We start from the raw sequence: 20,494 nt of genomic DNA, 5'->3' as shown, positions 1-20,494 counted from the left end.
CTGTGAACTTATTAGGTTTTACAGTGTAGCGGTCCTTTTGCTCTATTTTCACCTGTAAAGCAGGAGTAGGGCAGGCGGAGGTTTACCCTGGTGCAGGTGTGCTGAAGCGGTCAGTGGAAGAATCCGCGGGTTTCTCTGTGAATTTCCCATTACGTCGTAGCGCACTCGGTGCTTGCTTGGAAGTTTAGGGGGTTTACCGTTAATTACCATTTTTGCAATAGTAATCCCTTACTCCCTTACTCGTTACTTGAAAAAAGTAATCAGATTACAGTAACGCGTTACTGCCCATCTCTGGTAATAACCAACAGTGAATCCCACTCAGGGCGGCTGCATCGTAATAGATTGCACCCACTCAAGCAATTGCTTATCGTTCCTCCACAGCACGTTTCAGAAGAATCCCATAGGATGCTCAAAATTATGCACTGAGTCTATTTTTGTAGGAAGTCATTTGAAGCTGCACAGAGCTTGTGAGGAAGTCAGGAAGTCAAGCACGGGAATGGCATAAAGCATCCGATCAAATTCTAAAATAGCAGATGCTGAGCAGAGAAAAAGCTCCACTTCTTAAAAGCTGTTAGTTTGATTTGAAACCACGTAGGACAGAAAAGACACAGTAACGCAAATGTGCACCTTGTGTACTTCTGGAGTCACTAGTACATTGATGCCATGTCAGTTTGCATTTACAGTCCACAAATGTGCATATGTGTGCATGCATGCGCGTGAAGGTGTGTCTGTGTGTTCTTGTTGCTCTGATTCCTTGAGAAGTCCCTAAAAGAACCAGAGAACAATATTTGAAAAAATGGTCACGTCCTTGACGTAAATGTATCTGACTAAACTTATTACTTGCTTTTATTACCAAAGAAAAACCATTTTTACAGCTCCACACAATTTTAAATGAACAATTTGGATAAAATAGGCACTGTCAGTTTCATTTTTCATGTTCCCTTTTTAGCAAGGCTTTAACACTTAAAGTTTTCTTGGAAGAAAGAGGAAGCATTCATTTTAACTTTTAATTTTTTAAAGACCAGTTTTGAGAAACTGTGAAATACTGCATATTGTAAGAAGCAAAAGCTTTCCCAAATAGGCAGCTGCCATTAATGATTTGTGGCTTCCATGAATACAACTACACCTCTGATAATAGAAAGCAAGGGCAGCTCGAGAGAGCAAGATCATGACTGGCAGCAGGGTTTGCTGATATGGAAGCTGCTTATCCCTTTTGTGCTGCAGTTTGTCATAACATTGTTGACAAGGGACTACATGTCTCTCTCTCTCTCTCCCTCTCGCTCTCTCTCTCACACACAAAGACGCACACACACAAAATGCGGACTCACAGAGGAATGTCTGGACTCACACTGTCTACATAATGAGGTATGCACATACTGTTAATAGGCCAATACACTGTGTATACACACTTAACCTCACAAATTCATACACAAATAAATCAAAGAGCTCGTTGAAGAGCGACCAGCTACAGTAAATCCTGCTCTTTGTGACAGTTTTGTCCACAGCATGCACGCAGCAGCTTTTACAAAGTATGACATACTGTAGCTCTGCACAATACATCTTCAGAACACAAGATTCAAACCCAAAACAAGTTGCACATTCTGTTTTCTGGTCCCTTCTTTACTGTGCAAGTAAAAACCTTTTTTAACAGCTAATTCTGTTACAGCACGAACATCAGCCCGCTTGACAGGCAAGCTGGAAGCAATCGAAGCTGGGGACTACAAACAATTAACAGTAACAGCCTGATTAAAAACATCATCAATTTTAAATATATTATCAAAGTCTTTCCATGTGGCACTGTCAACCCAACAGTTATTTCTGGGTTTCCATGACAATCGTGTAGATCAGACAAGATTCAAAGCCAGTCAAGCCATCAAAGTCAGTATTTATAACAGGCAGCAAAGACATTTTTTCCCTTCTTGTAACTGCTCATAACCATAATTTTCTTACAGTTTTAAAGGTTTATTAGTCACATTCTTACAGTGACAGGTCCATATTTAGAACTTAAGAGAGGACACGTAAAATTCTGCAAAATCACAAATTAAATGTCATTTTTTATTCTAAATAGCATCCGACTGAGTTTTAATGTCACTGACTGCAATCATTACATCTGAATTTTACAATACAGTGCCCTGAAAAAGTTTGATTTTTGGCGTATTTATCACATTTACATCATCAAAAAATAAATAAAAATACGCAAAGACAACCGAATAAATACAAAATGCAATAATTTATTAAGGTGAAAAAGCTATCCAATCCAAAAAGTAACTGCCCCCCAAACCTAATAACTGGTTATGGCATCCTTGGTAGCAAGAAGTGCAATCAAGCGTTTTTGAGACCTGAGAATGAGCCTTTCACATCAGTGTGGAGGAATTTTGGCCCACTGCTTTGCAGAGTCATATACAGTCATATTGGAGGGGTTTTGACCATGAACGGCCTGTTAAAGGTCATGCAAAATAATCTTAATCTGATAAGTCTTTGTCTAAGTCATTGTCCTGCTGCATAACCCTGACATACTGACACAAACTGATGACCAAAAATTCTCTTTTTTTGGTAGGGAGCAGAATTAATGAATCTATTACAATACTGCCACCATTTTTGACTGTTGGTATGATGTATTTTTTATGTAACACTGTATTAGTTTTAAGCCAGATATAATGGTCCTTAAACCTTCCAAAAAACTTGTCAATTGTATTATGTCAGTCCACGGAATATTTTCCCAAAATTCATCAAATGTGAGACAAGCCTTTGTGTTCTTTTGATCAGCAGTGGTTTTCACCTTCAAGCTCTGCATATATGCCCACTCTCTTTCTAAATCATGAACACTGACCTTACCCAACCATGATGTCTTGCTTTTTAAAATCTTTTAATCTTTTTCACTTTGTCACACAGGTTCAATCTAAGTGATTTGTTAATTCAAGGTGTCTGGCAGTATTCATCTGAAGAACATGAACACCCATGCTCTTTCCAAAAATGTGGTTAATTCGTGATGTAACAAGGGGGAAAATTGCTTTTTCACATAGATCTGGTAGGTTTGGAAAGATCTTATAACTTAAATGAAATTGTCTTTTCAAACTGCAGTGTGAGTTTGGTTCTTACTTGGGTCATTTTTGTCTAAAATTTGTGTGACGATTTGAAACCTAAGTGTGACAAATATGCTAACAAATTAACAAATCACGAAGGGGAAAATACTTTTTCACACCACTGTACGTCACCCAGGTGACCCTTGGGTAATTTTGCCATGATGACTGTCTGTCAGATTCCCCTTTTTCTAATTTAAAAAATATCCAAGATGGCTGAGGAGACTGAAAACAGTAAATAGCTACAGATACTTGTGTATTCACCTGAATGACAGAAAGGACTGGAGGACTGACATTGATGCTGTGTAGGAGAAGGAGATGAGGAGTGTTTGTAAAGCTCAGATACTGCACTGTGTAAAGTAAGATCTTAGAAATCTTCGACAAAACAGTGTTAATGAGTAGCAGCAGCAATGCCAGATATGTCAGCTAGATCAGCAAACTAGCTGGAACCATTCTGGGCCAAAATCTGGAGGCGCGTGAGTCAGTGAGGGACATGAGGTCACTTAACAAAACTGCTCTCCATCACGGACAATCCATCACACTTCCTTCCTTCCACTCTACAGGGCCAGCAGGGATCATTCTCCCTTAGACTTAAACCAAATTAATCAATTACCATAAAGAATGGTTCAGGAAATCATTCCTATAATTCTCTATGAAACTGTACAATAGGTCTCCTTTTTTATGGCAGGTGAACAAACCTGTCAGGAGAAGATTAGAACTTTTTCTTCACATTTTTTGATTAATTAATTTATTATTTATGTATTGCTCTATCTTATCTCCACAGTACAGTGGTCCCTCGCTATAACGCGGCTCACCCTTCAAGGCTTCACTGTTTTGCAGATTTTTTGTGCAATTTTGCATGCTTTTTTTTTTTCTTACAGCGCATTGTGTTCTGCGTCCTGATTGGCTGTAGACCACTGTCAATCAATCTGCCATGTCTCCTGTCAGATTTACGTAAATCTTCGATCGATAGCAATGTGACTCTGAAGTGCTGTACTCTGTAAGTTTTCTCCCCGACAAACACAACAATGTCAACGAAAAGTTTTACGCCGTCAAAGGCAACCGTGGGTTCCTTTGGTTTTATTCTGTAATACTGGACGTATTTTTCTACGCAGGTTTGAACTTTGAGAGTGTTTAAACAAGAGAGAAAAGTGTGAAAATGTTCATGCCTCTCTGAGAAAAGTGTATAAAGTGTGTAGTGAGGTGTTTTACAGCCTTAAAACATCTATAATAATTGTAAAAAATAACATTGGCTACTTTACGGATTTCACCTATTGCGGGTTATTTTTAGAATATAACTCCCGCGATAAACGAGGAACCACTGTATATGAGATTTTGCTGCCTTCACGGCCATATAACACTTTTACTATTGCTAATATTACAATTCTATCTATTGAGTTATCTGTGCAACTTAGCATAAGGATGGTGTGTGCATCCTGACAGCAACTTCAGCAACTGTTTTCTTCTACACCGGTCAGCTGATATACATGAATTCCAAGTGTATGCAGTGGACTTCCCTGATCTTGGCAGATCAATGAACTGAAGTGAAATGAATTGACTGTGTTGGTGCTTTTAAGTACTTTAATCACAAAATGAAAATCATTTACCCTGCTTACTAAATCTGTAGTTCATAGTTTGTATCTAAGCACACGAGGAGAGAGACATGGCTTTAGTTTAAAATTCTAACTTTGAATATTAAAAAAAATATTTTAAAAAAGTTTAGGTTTAATTAACTAAAACTAATCTTTAAAATTAAATTTAGGAGTGAAAAAAGTCTAAAACTAGGCTTAAGCCACATCTGGAAACGTTGTGCATGTGCTGAGGTATGACATTAGTTGGACATTTAGGAAAACTGACTTTTCTGCTTTCAATCTAATAGTTTGTTTTTCCTAATACGAAAGTCTAGCTCACTGTTAGGAGGCCCAATAGTGCCTACGGTATGTTCAAGCAGGTTTATAAATCGTAAATTAGTGTTCAAAGCAATTCATAAGTTTTGGCCTCAAATACTAATACAGAGACATTTTCATAAAACCTGTTTCCATAGACTTCTAACCAATAAATCTCTGTTCTGTCCTTTATAACTCCCCAATCCCACACTTGTCAGAAGCCATAAGCTCTAGTTGAAGGAAGTACTTGTCACTATCATTGCCACTGGTGATTAAGAAGGGGGTGCTCCACCTCTTTCCTGAGGATGTATTTGAAACTGAAGGATAATGAACATACTTCAATTCACCGGAATGAATAGAGGAAAAATGGAAGGAAATTTGAAGAACATGAACACCCGTTATCTCCCTGGATATGTCCTGTAATGGTTTTAAAATAAAGAAAGAAAAATAAAATGCAATGAAGTCAAATAAAATATACAAAAAAGAAACTACTCCATACAATAATATATTGATTATAAACAAACAAGACCCTTGCAGTTAGGAGCCTCTGCGCGTAAATGCATTCTGCGCTCACCAGCACAAGGTCAGATTTGATTAGGCTGTGTATGTCAGGCAAGCGGAGAGGCAGAAGAGAAGCACAGGAATGTGTTCTGAATTTAAAGAAATGGCAACATAAATGAAGCATGAAATGAACCAACTGTATTCATTCAGTTTTTGTTTTTTTTATATCTAGAAGACATAACAGGCAAAAGCTTGGATTTTTTAATGTCCTGAAATTGCTCGAAATTATCTGTCGCTGTGATTTCATGACATCGAATGTCTTTGTTAGCAAAGTGCAATGATAGAGTATTGGTTTGGGTGTATGAAACACATTACATCAAACCTGAGTGCTTCTAATTTTGGTCGGTCCTGCAATCCTAAAGGACAAAAATAGGTTATAGAAAAATGACGCATTTGAACACTTTCTCACTTCGCACCAGTTTTTAACATGATACTGCAACTACTAATCATTTCTTTCTGATCTGCATGATGGCCCTGATCCCCCTAAAAAGGGAACTGGGCTCATGCTGTAAAGAAACCAAGGCTGAACTCCCACCTTTGACCTACACATCAGGGTTATCATTTTGCATGGCTAATAGGGATACGTGGAAAATACACTTTTTCTGTTTAGAATAATATTTAACAGTCCACTCTTTTGTTGGGGAGAAAAATACATATTACCACATAAACTTACTCAATGTCCTCCAATCTGTAAACAAAGACAGTGGTTATATTGCCCCAAGCATCAGTAACTAAGTACAGCACATTATTTATACCTGTCAAAGCATCAAGTTCAACTTTTGACATTTATTTTTTTTACACAGTAACGTTCAATTCTAATTTGCAAACAATAAGTTTTAAATTTATACATCTAACTGAAAAACTGAATAAAAAGTTCTATAATTATCAAAATTGAAAACGTAGTTTAAAGCAGGTTAATTCATTGTGGATGCTCTATGAAATGTAAAAGCGAGTAAACATGCTTAAATGTAGAAATGAATCAACAGCATCAGTAAACAACCTGACTACATTCCACAGACGATGGGTTTTATATGGTTATTGAAATGAAGTGTTGGCTTCTGATGGCTGACAAGCTGACACAACTGAGCCAAGAGTGCAAACTTCCACCAAGGCAGCTCACTCTCTGGGCTAGTGGGAGTATCCCCCCACAGAGAGACAAAAGGACCCCCTGATGATCCTCTAATCGCCTGAGCCAAGGTGTGAAACTGGGTGTGGGTCCCAATCAGCCAGAGTTTTGGGTGAGTTCATTGTGAAACCTGGCCCCACCTTATCAAGCGAATTCCTGAGGTCAGATGGCCCAGGATGTGAGTGGGCGTTAAGGCGTCTGGGGCGGGAACTCAAAACTGGATTATAGATGGCAGAGAGTTGGTGTCGTAAACCACCGCCTCTGTTCAAAGATGGTCGCTCACAGTGGACATAGATGGCTTCTTTCACTCCTCTTTCAAACCATCTGTCCTCTCTGTCCAAAATGTGAACATTGGCATCCTCGAAAGAGTGTCCTTTATCCTTAAGATGCAGATGGACTGCTGAGTCTTGTCCTGTGGAGGTGGCTCTTCTGTGTTGTGCCATGCGCTTGTGAAGTGGCTGTTTGGTCTCTCCAATGTAGAGGTCTGGGCATTCCTCGCTGCACTGTACAGCATACACCACATTGTTAAGTCTGTGTTTTGGCGTTTTGTCTTTTGGGTGAACCAGTTTTTGTCTGAGCGTGTTGCTGGGTCTGAAGTGCACCGGGATGTCGTGCTTGGAGAAAACCCTCCTGAGTTTTTCTGATACACCAGCTACATAGGGGATGACAATGTTGTTGCGTCTGTCCTTCTTATCCTCCCTCGCTGGTGTCTGATCTTCTTTTCTGTGCATCTTTGCTGACTTTAAGAACGCCCATTTAGGATAGCCGCACGTTTTGAGTGCTTCCTTTACATGTGTGTGTTCCTTCTTTTTTCCTTCAGGCTTAGAGGGAACATGTTCTGCCCGGTGGTGTAGGGTCCTAATTACTCCAAGTTTGTGTTCCAGAGGGTGATGGGAGTCAAAGAGGAGGTACTGGTCCGTGTGTGTGGGCTTCCAGTAAACTTCGATGTTGAGGTTGCCGTTCTCTTCAATGTGTACAGCGCAGTCCAGGAAAGGCAAACAGTTGTCCTTTGTGTCTTCCCTGGTGAACTTGATGTTTTTATCCACAGCGCTAATGTGCGCAGTGAAGGATTCCACTTCTTGTGTTTCGATATTGACCCAGGTGTCGTCTACATATCTGTACCAGTGGCTGGGTACTCTTCCTTTGAAAGAGCCAAGAGCCTCCCTTTCCACTTCCTCCATGTGAAGGTTGGCTACAATAGGTGACACGGGGGAGCCCATGGCACAGCCATGTTTTTGTCTGTAGAAGCCTTCGTTGTATTTGAAATATGTAGTGGTGAGGCAGAGGTCTAACAGTGTGCAGATCTGATCGGGTGTGAAGTTGGCCCTGTCCTCCAAGGACAAGATATGCTCAGAGGTTCTTACTCTGGCAGATTCTAAATCTTGATGCCGTTTCGTTTCATAGCAGATTCCACCATGCAGAGTATGAAGCCCACAAAAGGGGAAGCATTTTAATGCCTTATCACTGATCAGGGGAAAATGACCAGACTCAAATAACCACTCAATACAACTACGGTATATAGAAGAGAATCTGTGAACATACAACACACCCAACCTTTAAATAGGATAACAGAAGCAGAAGACTCTGGGTGCCACCCTTCTCAGCTAAGAACAAGAAACTGAGGCTACAATTCACACAAGCTCACCAAAACTGGACAACAGCAGAATGAAAAGACATTGTTTGGTCTGAAGAATCTCGATTTCTACTGCAAAACTGGAATGGGTGTGCATAGAGATATTAGTTTCTGGAAAAGTTATTGCGCTTTCTATGATTATAGGATATTTGGTTCTATGGATGAGTCATTAAACATTATTAAGATTTCTAACTGATTGCAGAACATACAGACTGATAGATCAATCAAAAGAGCAAATATGATTAAAAGACAAAGTGCTTGGATATGGACTGCCGTATGAGTCAGTAACAGAAAAGAAAGCAGTAATAGATTCATAACAGTCCTTTTGTCCTCTGTAAGAGCTTTTTTATTTCCTCCAGTCTTTTTGGAGATGTCCCCAATAAGCACCTACATTCCAGGCAAAGGGAAATTGTTTATGCTTCCTTTTAATTCTTAAGGTCAAACTTCTTCAAGATGATGGCTTAGAAATGGGTTTTGTTAAAGTGGGCATTATGGAGAGTCCCTTAAAATGCAGTTCTGACATTATGCATCCCGGTTCTTCATAGATTTTTAGTCCTGATATACGACCTGTGGAATGTAAGTTGCCCTAATGCACATTTTGATACTTTTATATTAACGTGTGATGCAATTTAAAGCTACATGTGTCACTGTTCTGACAACTGATCTGTGTTTTACCTTTCAAAAGGAATCCAGGGTCACATCTGACATCTTGTCTTTATAAAAGAGAAGGTCTTAAGTTTGAAGACCTGGGTGACAGCTGATCAAAGGGTGCTCTGGAGCTGGCTGTCTCACTTTTGGTTGTAATTTGCATGTTCACTGTTTCTGATGTGCAACAGTGAACATAAATCATATAGCAGCTGGTCTATATTTTCTTCATAGGATTCCAGAGTCTGTGCAGTGTTGTGTGTGTGTGAGGGGGTAAAAATTTTTGAAGCATTGGCATCTAACCCTCAAAAATTAAAAAACATAAAACAAAAACGGTTTGATAAATGGACAGCAGATACCTTGCAATAAATCATTATAGAAATGTTACAGCGTGTCTGAAAAACTGTCTTGTTTATTTATTGAGTTGATTAAGTCCTAAAACTACTTGTTGAATTATTTTGCATTTAAATGTACTTTGAACATTGCACACAACCATCTAGACTTTTAATGTATCTCCATTTTGAAGTGTATTGAGGTGACTGTGCATGTTCTTGATATGACATTTACAGTATTTGTGACTGTCATGCTAGCTGTTGTGAACATTTCTCTTACAAAGTTTAACAGTATAACTTAAACAAACACATAACAGCACCAGAACAGATGCATATGTCTGATTTTGCCTGAAATGGTAAAAAGAAAACCCAAAAACCAAACATCTGAGACCGTTAGCAAGATAGCTAGCTACAAAGCCACTTTCTATCCTTTTTCTACTGGCAGAAAAAATTGTGATGGTCTCTTTTCCATTGCAGAGTCAAGATGGTTACCACTGAGGGTTCGAGGGGTACAGAATTTAATATTTAAGTTTCTCACTGCCATCTGGTTCTTTGCAGCAGACTTCATCCGGCTGTATTTGACAGTGTGAAAACACTTACATACTAAAAATAGAAAGGGTAATTATCAAAGTATATGGAGACACAGCATTTACTACGGTACACTCTTCCACATCTTTGTTATAAAGTTAAATTGGTTACTTCCTGAATGCAAGCATAAAAAACTGTTAATTTGACTAATTAAATAGTAATTCTTGCCATCTAACGTGCCCTCACATTGTATGGAAACAAGATTTTCTTAAAAAAAAGGCAACTTGACAATTTAGTCTTTATCAGAGGCTTTAGGAGAGTTTTTGTTTGTTTGTTTGTTTGTTTTCAATTAGATAATCTTCTCAGGAGCACTGATAGTATTTAATGGCATTGTTTACTATGTATCATGATGCATTGCACTGTGATATTACATTGCTTTGCTCTTTCTTCCTTTTGTTCTTCTGTTTTGTTCTCTTCTGTTCATTGCTTTTCCATTGCAGTTGTAAACCCATTTATTCCGTCCCATTTCATAATCTCTTTTAAATGTGCTTTCCCATCTAAAACATTCAGAACACAATAGCAAAGTCATAAACACGACAATAGGCTAAGTCAAATGACAGGTATTGTGAACATCATGCCTTGGCAGCCTATCCTCTCCACAAACATGTCTGCATATAATTGAAACACTAATCACTCCATAATTACAAGAGACGACTCCTTATATCAAATGAAGTCAGTGTAATAGCTACTAGGCTGACAGGAGAAAAGAGAGGAGAAAACACAGGAGATGAGGCGTGATATAAAAGTTATGGCCCATGAAGAAGAAGAAGGGAGGAGGTGACATTTTGACTAATATGCTACTGTCTGTGGATATGGCTCGACTGCACTCAAGAAATCATGGCGCAAGAGCTTCTCACATGTGCAGAGATGATTTCTCAACACCGAGAGCTGCTCAATAATTAATCTGAAGCATACTTTTGTTAATTTTACAGCCTCCCCTCCAGCAATGATGCACATGTATTCAGCAACTGCACAGAAATATCTTAAAATCTCATCTCGCACTATCAGTGTGAACAAGGAGCAGTGAAAAGAAATGCTGTTTATTGCTTCACTTGCTTTTCAAATAAACCAAGATTTACAAGCCGGACAAGGAAAGTTGGAATCATCCAACTACCATCAGTAATAAAATAAAAGCCACAAAGCTGTTGCGAGATTTGCGACGCACGCCGGGAGAAGAGAAAGAGCGAGTGAATAAACGGGCATTTTAAAACCCCCATTATGCCTGACATAACAGGTGTATTTTTTTCTCCAATCACATTGCAAGTAATATCGTTAAGTGCCTCTATGCCTGTTTTTCACTGCTTTTGAATTCACTGAATCCATTATATTATTGCGTTTGATCAGACCTTGAAAAGAGAGAACTTCTTTCTTTCACTCAGAGGATTTGCAGTCTGAAAATCACATTTGTTACAATGTTTCACATTTACACTGCTGCGACATAAAGCTGTAAATCTCCAAGCTTTTTAATCTGCTTTTTAATGCACTCCTGGCAGGCGATGGGGAAAAAAGGAAAAGAAAAACCTTACAACTTTTACTCGGAATAATACTCAACTAAATTGTTAATTTTTGGAGGAAAAAAAAAAGGATATAATTGGAAAAGACTACAAGCTGTTCTGGTGCAATGACCTGCCGGCAGGGGGGGATAAAGCTGTGTTTCCTCTCTTCTCTCTCTCTTACTCTCGCTCTCTCCTTTTGTACTCCATCTCCTACAGCCCTCTCCCTCATTCCCTGACTCCCTCTCCCCTGCCCCCTGACGGGAAAGGCCAACTGAGCTCTGGAGAATATTTATGAGCAAGGGAGAGCAATTGGTTTGAGATCATTCGACAAGGGAGGAAGAAAAGGAGTAAGGGAGGTAGGGAGAGGGGGCAGGAAAAAAAAAAGAACTTGACAGAGACATGGAGATAAAGGAAGAGACGGGGTTTACATTTTAATGTTTAAATTTAACCTCCCTCATACCCGGTGAATACTGAGACTGAGTTCATATTGCTATGTCTCATCTGTCTTTAGGTGTGCATGCCAGTATTGTACATATACTTTATACTTAGGAGGTGTGGAATCCACACCAGCACTAAGGAAAGCTCTCCAAATTGAGGCCAGCTTCAGTTTGGGACTGACACACAGTGTTGGTGCTTCAAGAGGCAATAAAGGGACTTTTACTGACCCATAATAGTGTCTGCAAGGAGCGGGACGCTGTTGTCGGTCAATACGAAAGATTATTTTTGCCTAGATTTTTCTTTTTTTAAATAAAAAAGATTTAAAATTCACGAGTCTTTTATGAGCCACGCAACCCAAACAAACAGCACATCCCACTGCAGTTTGAAGGCACTTCTGATCTCTTCATTCCTCAGCATCCTCAGCTGCTCAGTGAAGGATGACAGTGCCAGGAGTGCAAGATATTTAAAGCTTCGAAAGAGTTGTGCTTTTTTCTTTTTCAGCTCAGGAAACTAAATGACAATGCAGGAACTCTATTCAACATGGTGATATTTCACCTTTTTCACTTGAGTTTCTATTAGATTTCTGCTCTAATTAGGTATCGTACTGTTCTAGAGCAAAACTGAAAAGGCCATTGTAGCCTGAGGGGAAAAGACGGTTATAGACCTGTCAAGTTTGCATTATCAGATATTCAATTGATGGTCAAAAAAAAGTCATACTGTCTGTAAGAAAATGTTGTTTAGAAGTTGGCCAAAAATCTGAGCGCATGTTTTAGCTGTGTGCAAATGTTAGATTTGCAGCACTTGGGTGGGGTGCAGAAAGGGCAGGAGGGCACAAGAGCAAGCAAGGAGAAAAGCAGATATGAAGACGTCCTGAGAAATGGAAAGACGATGCCAACAGAGAGGCAGTGAAGGAGGAAATGATGGATGTTGGGGAGCCAGCAGCGCTACATTCTCTGTCTTTGCCTGGCATTGTCGCCCCTGTCAGCTGCTAAATGCCAGTGTCAGTCAAACCTCTGTTCAGCTGGCAACAGCTCCTCTGCCACACGGCTGAGGACAGCCCGGCATTACTCTCATCTATGACTATCAAAGCACTTACCTGGCACACACCGGCGCAAATACAGACACTCAAGTAAGCACACCTAGTTGCACTCTCACATATCGTGGAGCATCTTCAGCCATTGTTGTTGGAACATCAGTTTTTCACAAAAGATGTGTAGTCAAGAATGCGCTTTTAAAAAAAATTGTTTACGTTTACGTACATCAAAAACAAGGATTTTTTTTATTCCAACCTCCAGAGGACATTCACACCCTGAAGTCAAAACAGGAATGCTCACACAGTCTACTTTGGATGGTGATTTATAGACTGCATAAGATGATACAGCCATCAAACAAACATACACCAGACTTTGCCCTTTCAGTCTGTGCTAAGTCACGCTGACTGAACCCACAGCCTAACAGAATTTCATCAGTCTCGGTTTCAGTGCACACTCTGAATGTTGGAGGTACGTTTCTATTCCGAAGACAGCAAAGCTTAGGGAAATATGACAGCTCGTACACTCACTTGTGTAAAAGACTTTTTAAAAAATCTGCTAAATGTGTTAACTCTGGTGACAGTGGCAAAATCGCCTTCCTTTCCTTTGTAACGCAAGCTGTGGAAATGGAGAAAAAAAACCCAATGGGTGTTGTACACCATTTTATGCCATATATCCAAACCAAGAGACCGCTGAGTAATATTTTTAGTTTTCATCTCTGAAATTCTCAGTGTTTTCTACTCCTGTCGGGAAATAAAATAAAAACAACTAAAGAAAAATTACATCACAGCAAGCTTTCAAACAATACCCCGCTGCTTCGAAAGCACACACCCACTACACTTCACACCGCACACTTTTTGAATCCATCCTGTCACACATCAGCGAGCTCAGCCAGATATCTCTTATGTCCCACTGCTTTGCCCAAACCCCCCTGCAGTATCTTCACTTCGAGTTCCCACTGATATGCAGCATTTTGAGAGTTTGTATCATACTCAAACCATATGTCGTTGCTACCATCAAAAAAGGCAAACAGTCGCACCCAAAGATGCTTGCATGTGTGCAAACTGCACGCAGTGCTTTTATTTGTATGCAAAGTAATCTTTTCAATACATCATCCCCCAGTTCACCACCCACTAAATCTGCATCTTTTATAGACTAAAGAAAAGTATACCCTAATCTCTTGTTTTGTATACCCTTAGGCTGAGTATACTCTTTTCTAAAGAAGAAGGAGAAAGGGGGAAACTCCAAGCAAGACCACATGAATCAGAATAATTACATTTAGCCTATTTGACTTGACAAAAACAGCCTTGATTTCAGGTATGTAAGCTCTGCAGCAGTCAGCTGGCACAACCACTGCCGTCTCTCACCTGTATATCTTGTACTTGGTGGTGAATCCCTGCTGGTAGCGCTCTGTGAAATCAACAAACTCCTGCGAGTTGTGAAAAGGACCTTTGTCTGAAAGGAGCCAGCCCAGGGGCCCAGTGGAGCCGCTGAAGCCTGACCCGGCAGGGTCCGCAGCACTGGCCCCTGCTACCAACCAGCTCTGGAGCAGGCTTAGTGATAACCACTTCCATAGAAACATGAGGGCCGTCAGTCTAATGGAGATGCACGGGCCACTCATGCTGTTTCCCCCGGCCCCGGTGACTCCTCATTCTCCCTGCACTGCTGACGAGTCCCGCTGGAAGGAGGAGAAAGAGGCAGACGGAGAGCAATTGAGACAACGTGGACACAGAGGGCACTAATTAGTAATTTTGGTTTGGGATGAGGGGAACAAAGGTGAACTGAGAGGGCTCATTTGTCAAGTAGCGCCAGACCAGAACAAATATTTTAGAGGTTGCATTGTGGAAAGTAAAGCTAATGAAAAAGGTGAGTTTAGAATTTATTTTGGACGACGTAACCTACAAAAAAAAAATCTAAATATTTCATTTCTCTACCTTAGGTCGGTTATTATTAAAAGGTTTAATGTTGTTGTTTTATTTGTTTGTTTGTTTTTTACCTGATTCTGCAAGTACTGGAGTCCGTGACTGGTTGGAATTAGTCTCCGCAAAATCCCCTGATAGGACCGTGAAGTTGGGCTCAGCTGGGCGTGCAGACTGGGCGGCATTTGAAAAAAATAAATAAGATTTTTGTTGTTTTTGTTGTTGTAGAAAAAATTTCGCTCACAAATTCAAACTCGCGAACAATCTGGGGAACAAAACATCCAACCTCCTCAGAGCGCGCTCCTCTCTCTCTCTCAGCGGTATCTCCAGCGGTGTGCGCTCCGCACTGTAGGTCCACTCCAGCGACCGCAACGCGTTTAAGATGACGGGGTCAAAAAACTCACAGACAGACTGGTCACTTCAACACACCGCTGTGACTTGGATTCGGTGAATGCGCGGGTGGGAGAAGCGTGGCGAGCCTCCGTCCTCTTAACTCATTTCTGCTCTCTGCTAGAGGGGCGCGCTCGGGGCGCATGCAGGGCGCAGGGAGAGCTGATGATGATGCTGACAGTGCCTGGACTCCCAGCGAACGGAATGTGTGAATGGCATTAGGGGTGCTCTCGCTCTCCTCTCTCTCTCTCTCTCCCTCCCTCCTGTACCATAGCGTCGCAATGTAATTTATTCCAGCATCTAGCACACACCCGGTTGGTTGGGACGTAACTGGAGGAAGTGAAAGTAGGAGGTGTTCAGGAGGGTTAGGGGGTGGAGGGGGAGGCTGGATGAGGGGATGGTCAGAGAAGGCTAGTGTGCTTGAGACAGATGCCTCATTTCAGAAAAAGCGATAGAAGTCACCTGCAGTTCGGATCAATACAAATTAGAGTGGAGGCGAAAAGAACAAAACAGGAGGAAATCCGGATAAAATGCCAGCTTTAAAAAGTCGAGTGGCCTCACGTTTATGGTCTGATTCTGGCTGATGTATGGCAGGAGCAGTTTTTCAGTCAAAACTGGGAAAATAATAACAACAGCTACGTTTCAGAAAAGTTGGGTTATGAAAGTAAAATTAGCTCAGTTTGAACTAAGATTTCATGAGTATTTTAGAGTAAAACAGAGCCAATACACTAAATGTAAAATGCTCAAATAGGTATAATCATCACACTCCGGAAGCGAATGGAGGGGGTGGGTGGTATTATTTTAGTAGCAAATGACTCCCGAAAATATTTGAATTATTTGAATAATGTCTTTAATGATGGTGTCGGTGATCATCATCATGACGAAGAGGAAGGGGGAGATGAGGAGGAGAAGCGGGGAGGGTGTATTCACCCCCCAACGCCACCCCTCAGTTATTCTCGTTATCTTCTCTGCCCTCTTCCTCACTCTCCCCCCTTTTTTCCTGCAGAGTAATCATCACTTTCACCATCAGCAAACTTAATTAGATCTGCTCTATCCCCGCTCTATCCAAGCGCTTGTGCGTCGGACACTGAGCGCGGATCAGAGAGCGGGCGAAAGGAGGGAGGGATATGTGCTGCCTTTCAGATTTTCTGTAGACGTTCAAAGGGAGGTTTTATGCAGGGATTGGATTAGAGAAATGAACACCATTGAGTCGCGAGATTCGCTGGCTCCTAAACTCAAAGGGAAACTGAAATCCCGTGGCACAGAGACTCGCAGAATCTGGAGTGGAAGAATGAGTTGATTTGTCACAGTTTCATCATCATGTCTCGGGATTGGGTGCCTTTTCTTCTGACCCTGCCTTGCAGCCACGAAGACTTGTGAAGGACAACTACCTAATAGGAACAGACAGTCTTTTTGGTGTTTCTGGAAAGAGGGATTTTTCTGCTTGCCTGTTATAAGCAGCATTGTAGCTAACCATTTAAAGTTTGTGTGGAAGCACAGATTCAACTTTTCCTTTTATGCAAGTTTTGAATAAAAGATGATTTTTTTTTTTAGTGGAGAGTGTCATTGCTTATTACCTCCGTGGGTTCAAACAGCATTTTAGGTTGTTTTTAGAACACGTGTTTCAATGCTCCAAAACTCACAGGCAGAGTGGAGTGTAAGTCACCAAAGCTTATATTTACAATTTCAAATAAATCATTCATCAATCTGAGTACAGTTCTCTACAAGAGCAGGTGTGGCTATGAGTACTGCGGCGTGTACAATAAGTTAGTTTGCAACACATGTTTGTTGCTTTTTAGAAGACATGTGAAAGAAACAGAATTGATTGCCAATTGATGCAGTGTAAAGACGTCCATGTGGACCAGATCTAAACCAGGCACACAAAGGAGGGGGGGATCAAAGACAATGTCACAGTAAAGTGCTCATTAAAGCTAAAGGAAGATACATCAAATGTGTAGGTCACAGAGGCAGAGCACTGACCTGTAACAAGAAGTGATCGCTATGCTTTTCAAGGCTACAGTAACCAAAGACGGTAAAAGCAGAACCGTAGCAAGTGCACACAGCCAGACACCCTTGAGTGTTAGTTTTGAAATGTGGAAATTGTGATAAAATTACTTGAAAATCTTCAGTTTGTCCTGCAAGAAGTGTTCTATTCAAAGCAAACACACTGCAGCTAGAGATGGGATGAAAAAGAAACATCATAAACATCGATTTTAATTGAAATGCATCACAAAGAAATCCACAAGGTGGAGAGTAACCATCTGCTCAAACATAATACTTAAACATTCATTATGATATTTAAAAAAAAAAAATCCAAAACAATCAATTCTCTGCTAAGTATTTTGATCTCTTGCAGCTCATTAATTTGGTTTAACATCCCACAACCTTACTGAGATATTTCCCTGGTGGAGACCAGACCCAAAACAGTTCCACGGTGGTTCCTGAAACAATTCCGCATTGTGACGCTTATTTTGTGTTGCCGTAAGTGTAATGAACCAACAAGTAATTTGCCCCAACACAACATGTAAATTTTTGAATCTTCACTTTGTTTTCACTGTTTTAATTAACATGAAATAGAGCTTTTAAATCGCATCGTGAATGGCAGGGTCATGTTTCAGTTGTTAACAAATACTCTTAATCAGTAGGACTAATATTACTACTAATACTAATAATCCCTGCCTTGGAGGTGATTGATCGATTGACATGTTTGGGGGAGTTTTCAAAATTTTAAGCAAGACATCAGCAAAACATTCTGTAATAATACTCTAAACTATGTTATATTACCCAAAGTATTCACTTATCTGCCTTCACACACATATGAACTTGAGCAACATCCCATTCTTAATCAATCAGGTTTAATATGATGTTGCCCCACCCTTTGCAGCTGCAAGAGCCTCAACACCTAAAGACTTCCATAAGGTGTGTTTATGGGACTTTTTAACCATTCTTCCAGAAGTGCATTTATGAGGTCAGACACTTATGTTGCACGAGCAGCTCTGGCTCGCAGTTTCTGCTGTAATCCATTCCCAAGATGTTCTATTGGGTTGAGTGCAGGATTTTGTGCTAGGCACAAAAAAACTAAGAAAATCTGTCTGGATTGGAACTCGGAATTGTGGTTCCCCACTTTGATAAGGAGGACCAGAGAGTTTGTTAATTTTATTTTAGGGTGCGTGGGAATTTGTTCAACCAGGCAGAACCAAAGTATCTGATTCAGTAGCCATACAGCACCTCAACAAGTCCAAGGTCAGAGTCCTTAGTTGGTAAAGGATAGAGTGACTACTTAGAGTCAGGAATGAGTTACTGCCCCAAGTAAATGAATCCCTGGGGTCTTATCCACGAGTGAAGGAAGAGTTGAGCGGGAGACTATCAGATAGATTGGTGCAGCGTCAGCAGTGATACAGACTCTCGTGGTCTCTTGTGACGAAGAAAGAGCTGAGCATGAAAGCAAAGCTGTCGATTTACTGGTTGATCTTTGTTGCATGAGTTCTGGGTAGTGACAGAATGAACAAGATTGCAGATAAAAGTGGCAAAAATGAGTTTTCTCCCAAGGGTGGATCGCAAATGAGGAGACTGGCCATTTGTCTCAGAGTGACAATGCTTCTCCTTCACATTGAAACAATCTAGTTGAGGTGGTTTGGACAGCTGACAATGATGCCTCCTTGGTGAAATGTTCTGGGCATGTCCCAACAGGAGGAGGCCCTGGGGCCGAACCAGGACATGTTGGAGAGACACCTCAGTTTCCTGCATGAGGTGGACAGAGAGAGTGGGTTTGGGTGACCTACTGATCTTGCAACCTGAACCTAGATAAGCAGCACAAAATGGATGGATGGATATTCATTTTAATTGAGTACTAATGTCAAACGTTCGACTATGCTGTTATGCCCGAATAACAATTTCACTTGTAAACAATTTTTAAATAATATTTTGGGTGAATGTAGCCCATTGAAGCATGGTCTAAGTTAGTAAACGAGAATAGACACTAAGCAGGAAAATCACAGTGCAATCAGAAAAGAGACATCTGCTTTTACATTCTCAAACTCTTGTAGTTGAGATTCCTACATCCATCTGAATTGACTTTTTTTATGTTGGAAATAACATGCAACTCAAAATAGAAAAAGGAGAAATGTGAAGCCCTAATATATTTATTCCTTGCGAACAATGTGCTACTGAGCCTTCATCGTGTCCAGCAAATCATTACACACAGCAAAATAATAACAACCTGCAAATAGTCTTGTGTCGTCAAACAGCCGGTACACAGACCTGGAGATGAGGTCTCATCTCTGCATGACTCAGTGTAACCCCTACGAGTTGTGGAAAGAACTGAGGCAGTTGTGGTGGAAAGAACTGAGGCAGTCGCATTTACTCAGCACTGAGACAGATAGTCATTAGGGGAGGTAAACATTCACTTAAGCCTGAACGTGCTCATTGATGCCACTCAAGGGTCTTTGTGAGGAGTGATCAGGGAACAGAGTGAAACTGAGGTTTTAATCAGCCTGAGAACCTGACAGCTTTTGTCAGTGCTTTGTCTGAGCACTGTTGGCTTTAGCTTCATTTCAATTTTGGGCAATATAGGGTAGGAAAAGTAATACAGGCACGTCCTTACACCTGACATGTCTAGAACATCTTCAATGCCTCTATGTCTCTATTAGGTCTAGTTTGTAACTTGGTGCTGTATACAAAACATAACTTAGTTGGATCACAGACACACAAATGTGGTCATTAAAGATTCAAACAGTCTGACAAAGCTTTAATCAGAGTCTGGATTACTTATTGGTCATTTGGACCTCGATTTCACAATTAATCAAGAAAATCTCCCTCCTGCCTGCTCTACTGGCTTTATCATGATCATCATGGTTTTGTTACTCTGGAGTTTTCAAGCTTGACTGCAGTATTCAGGATTTTCCTCTTTTTTTTGTGCTTGAGTGCAATATACACACTGTTTCTAATTAAGCGCCTGGTTCACAGTGAGGTCTTGTGGTGTCTGCTCACTGTGTGAAAAACATTGTGCTATTGTGTACAAAAAGGAGAGCAGTAGAAGACAGTGGAAGTAGATAGTAGCTATGGCTTTGGTGCATTTTTGAAGTCTTTTCTAGACTCATCTAAAAAACTTTCTTTAATAAGTCTTCATCAAACCCAATCATCCAGTATTCTTATCCATTTTATATTTTAGCATTTAGACTTATTATTCTCTTTGTATGTTTTTTTAAAATTATTTTTTAAAGACTTCTGGTTTTCACATATTTTTATAATAGTGTTTGGCCAAGTTGTTTCTTTCAGGCTACAGCATGTGCATACTACTCTGATGTAGTTCATTAAGGAAAAGCTTCTGTCAATTAAATTGTTAAGAATAAGCTACTTCCTGCTGTGTG

The 20,494-nt window shown here is 40.4% G+C and overlaps 1 protein-coding gene across 2 annotated transcripts in view; it reads right to left on the bottom strand.

Annotated features, from left to right (window-relative positions):
• The window catches only part of LOC146555126 (BMP/retinoic acid-inducible neural-specific protein 3-like), a 68,707-nt gene extending 53,292 nt beyond the window's left edge, over positions 1-15,415 (bottom strand). Inside the window, exons 1-3 of one of the 2 annotated variants that reach the window (XM_085251828.1) lie at positions 15,022-15,415; positions 14,813-14,909; positions 14,184-14,494 (exon numbers count right to left, since the gene is read on the bottom strand). In XM_085251828.1, the coding sequence (XP_085107954.1) occupies positions 14,184-14,437 (254 nt within the window). In that variant the 5' untranslated portion in view covers positions 14,438-14,494; positions 14,813-14,909; positions 15,022-15,415. Of the gene's footprint in view, positions 1-14,183; positions 14,495-14,812 lie in introns of both variants that reach the window. The other variant, XM_085251827.1, reaches the window with a different exon arrangement.
• Between the last annotated feature and the right edge of the window lie 5,079 nt (positions 15,416-20,494).

This window comes from Mchenga conophoros, linkage group LG17 (genome assembly GCF_057382185.1).
Source record: "Mchenga conophoros isolate Kocher_MC1m ecotype Shallow Benthic linkage group LG17, M_conophoros_male_GT1.1, whole genome shotgun sequence".
Taxonomy (NCBI): domain Eukaryota; kingdom Metazoa; phylum Chordata; class Actinopteri; order Cichliformes; family Cichlidae; genus Mchenga; species Mchenga conophoros.
This window is presented reverse-complemented; position numbering and strand designations above follow the sequence as displayed.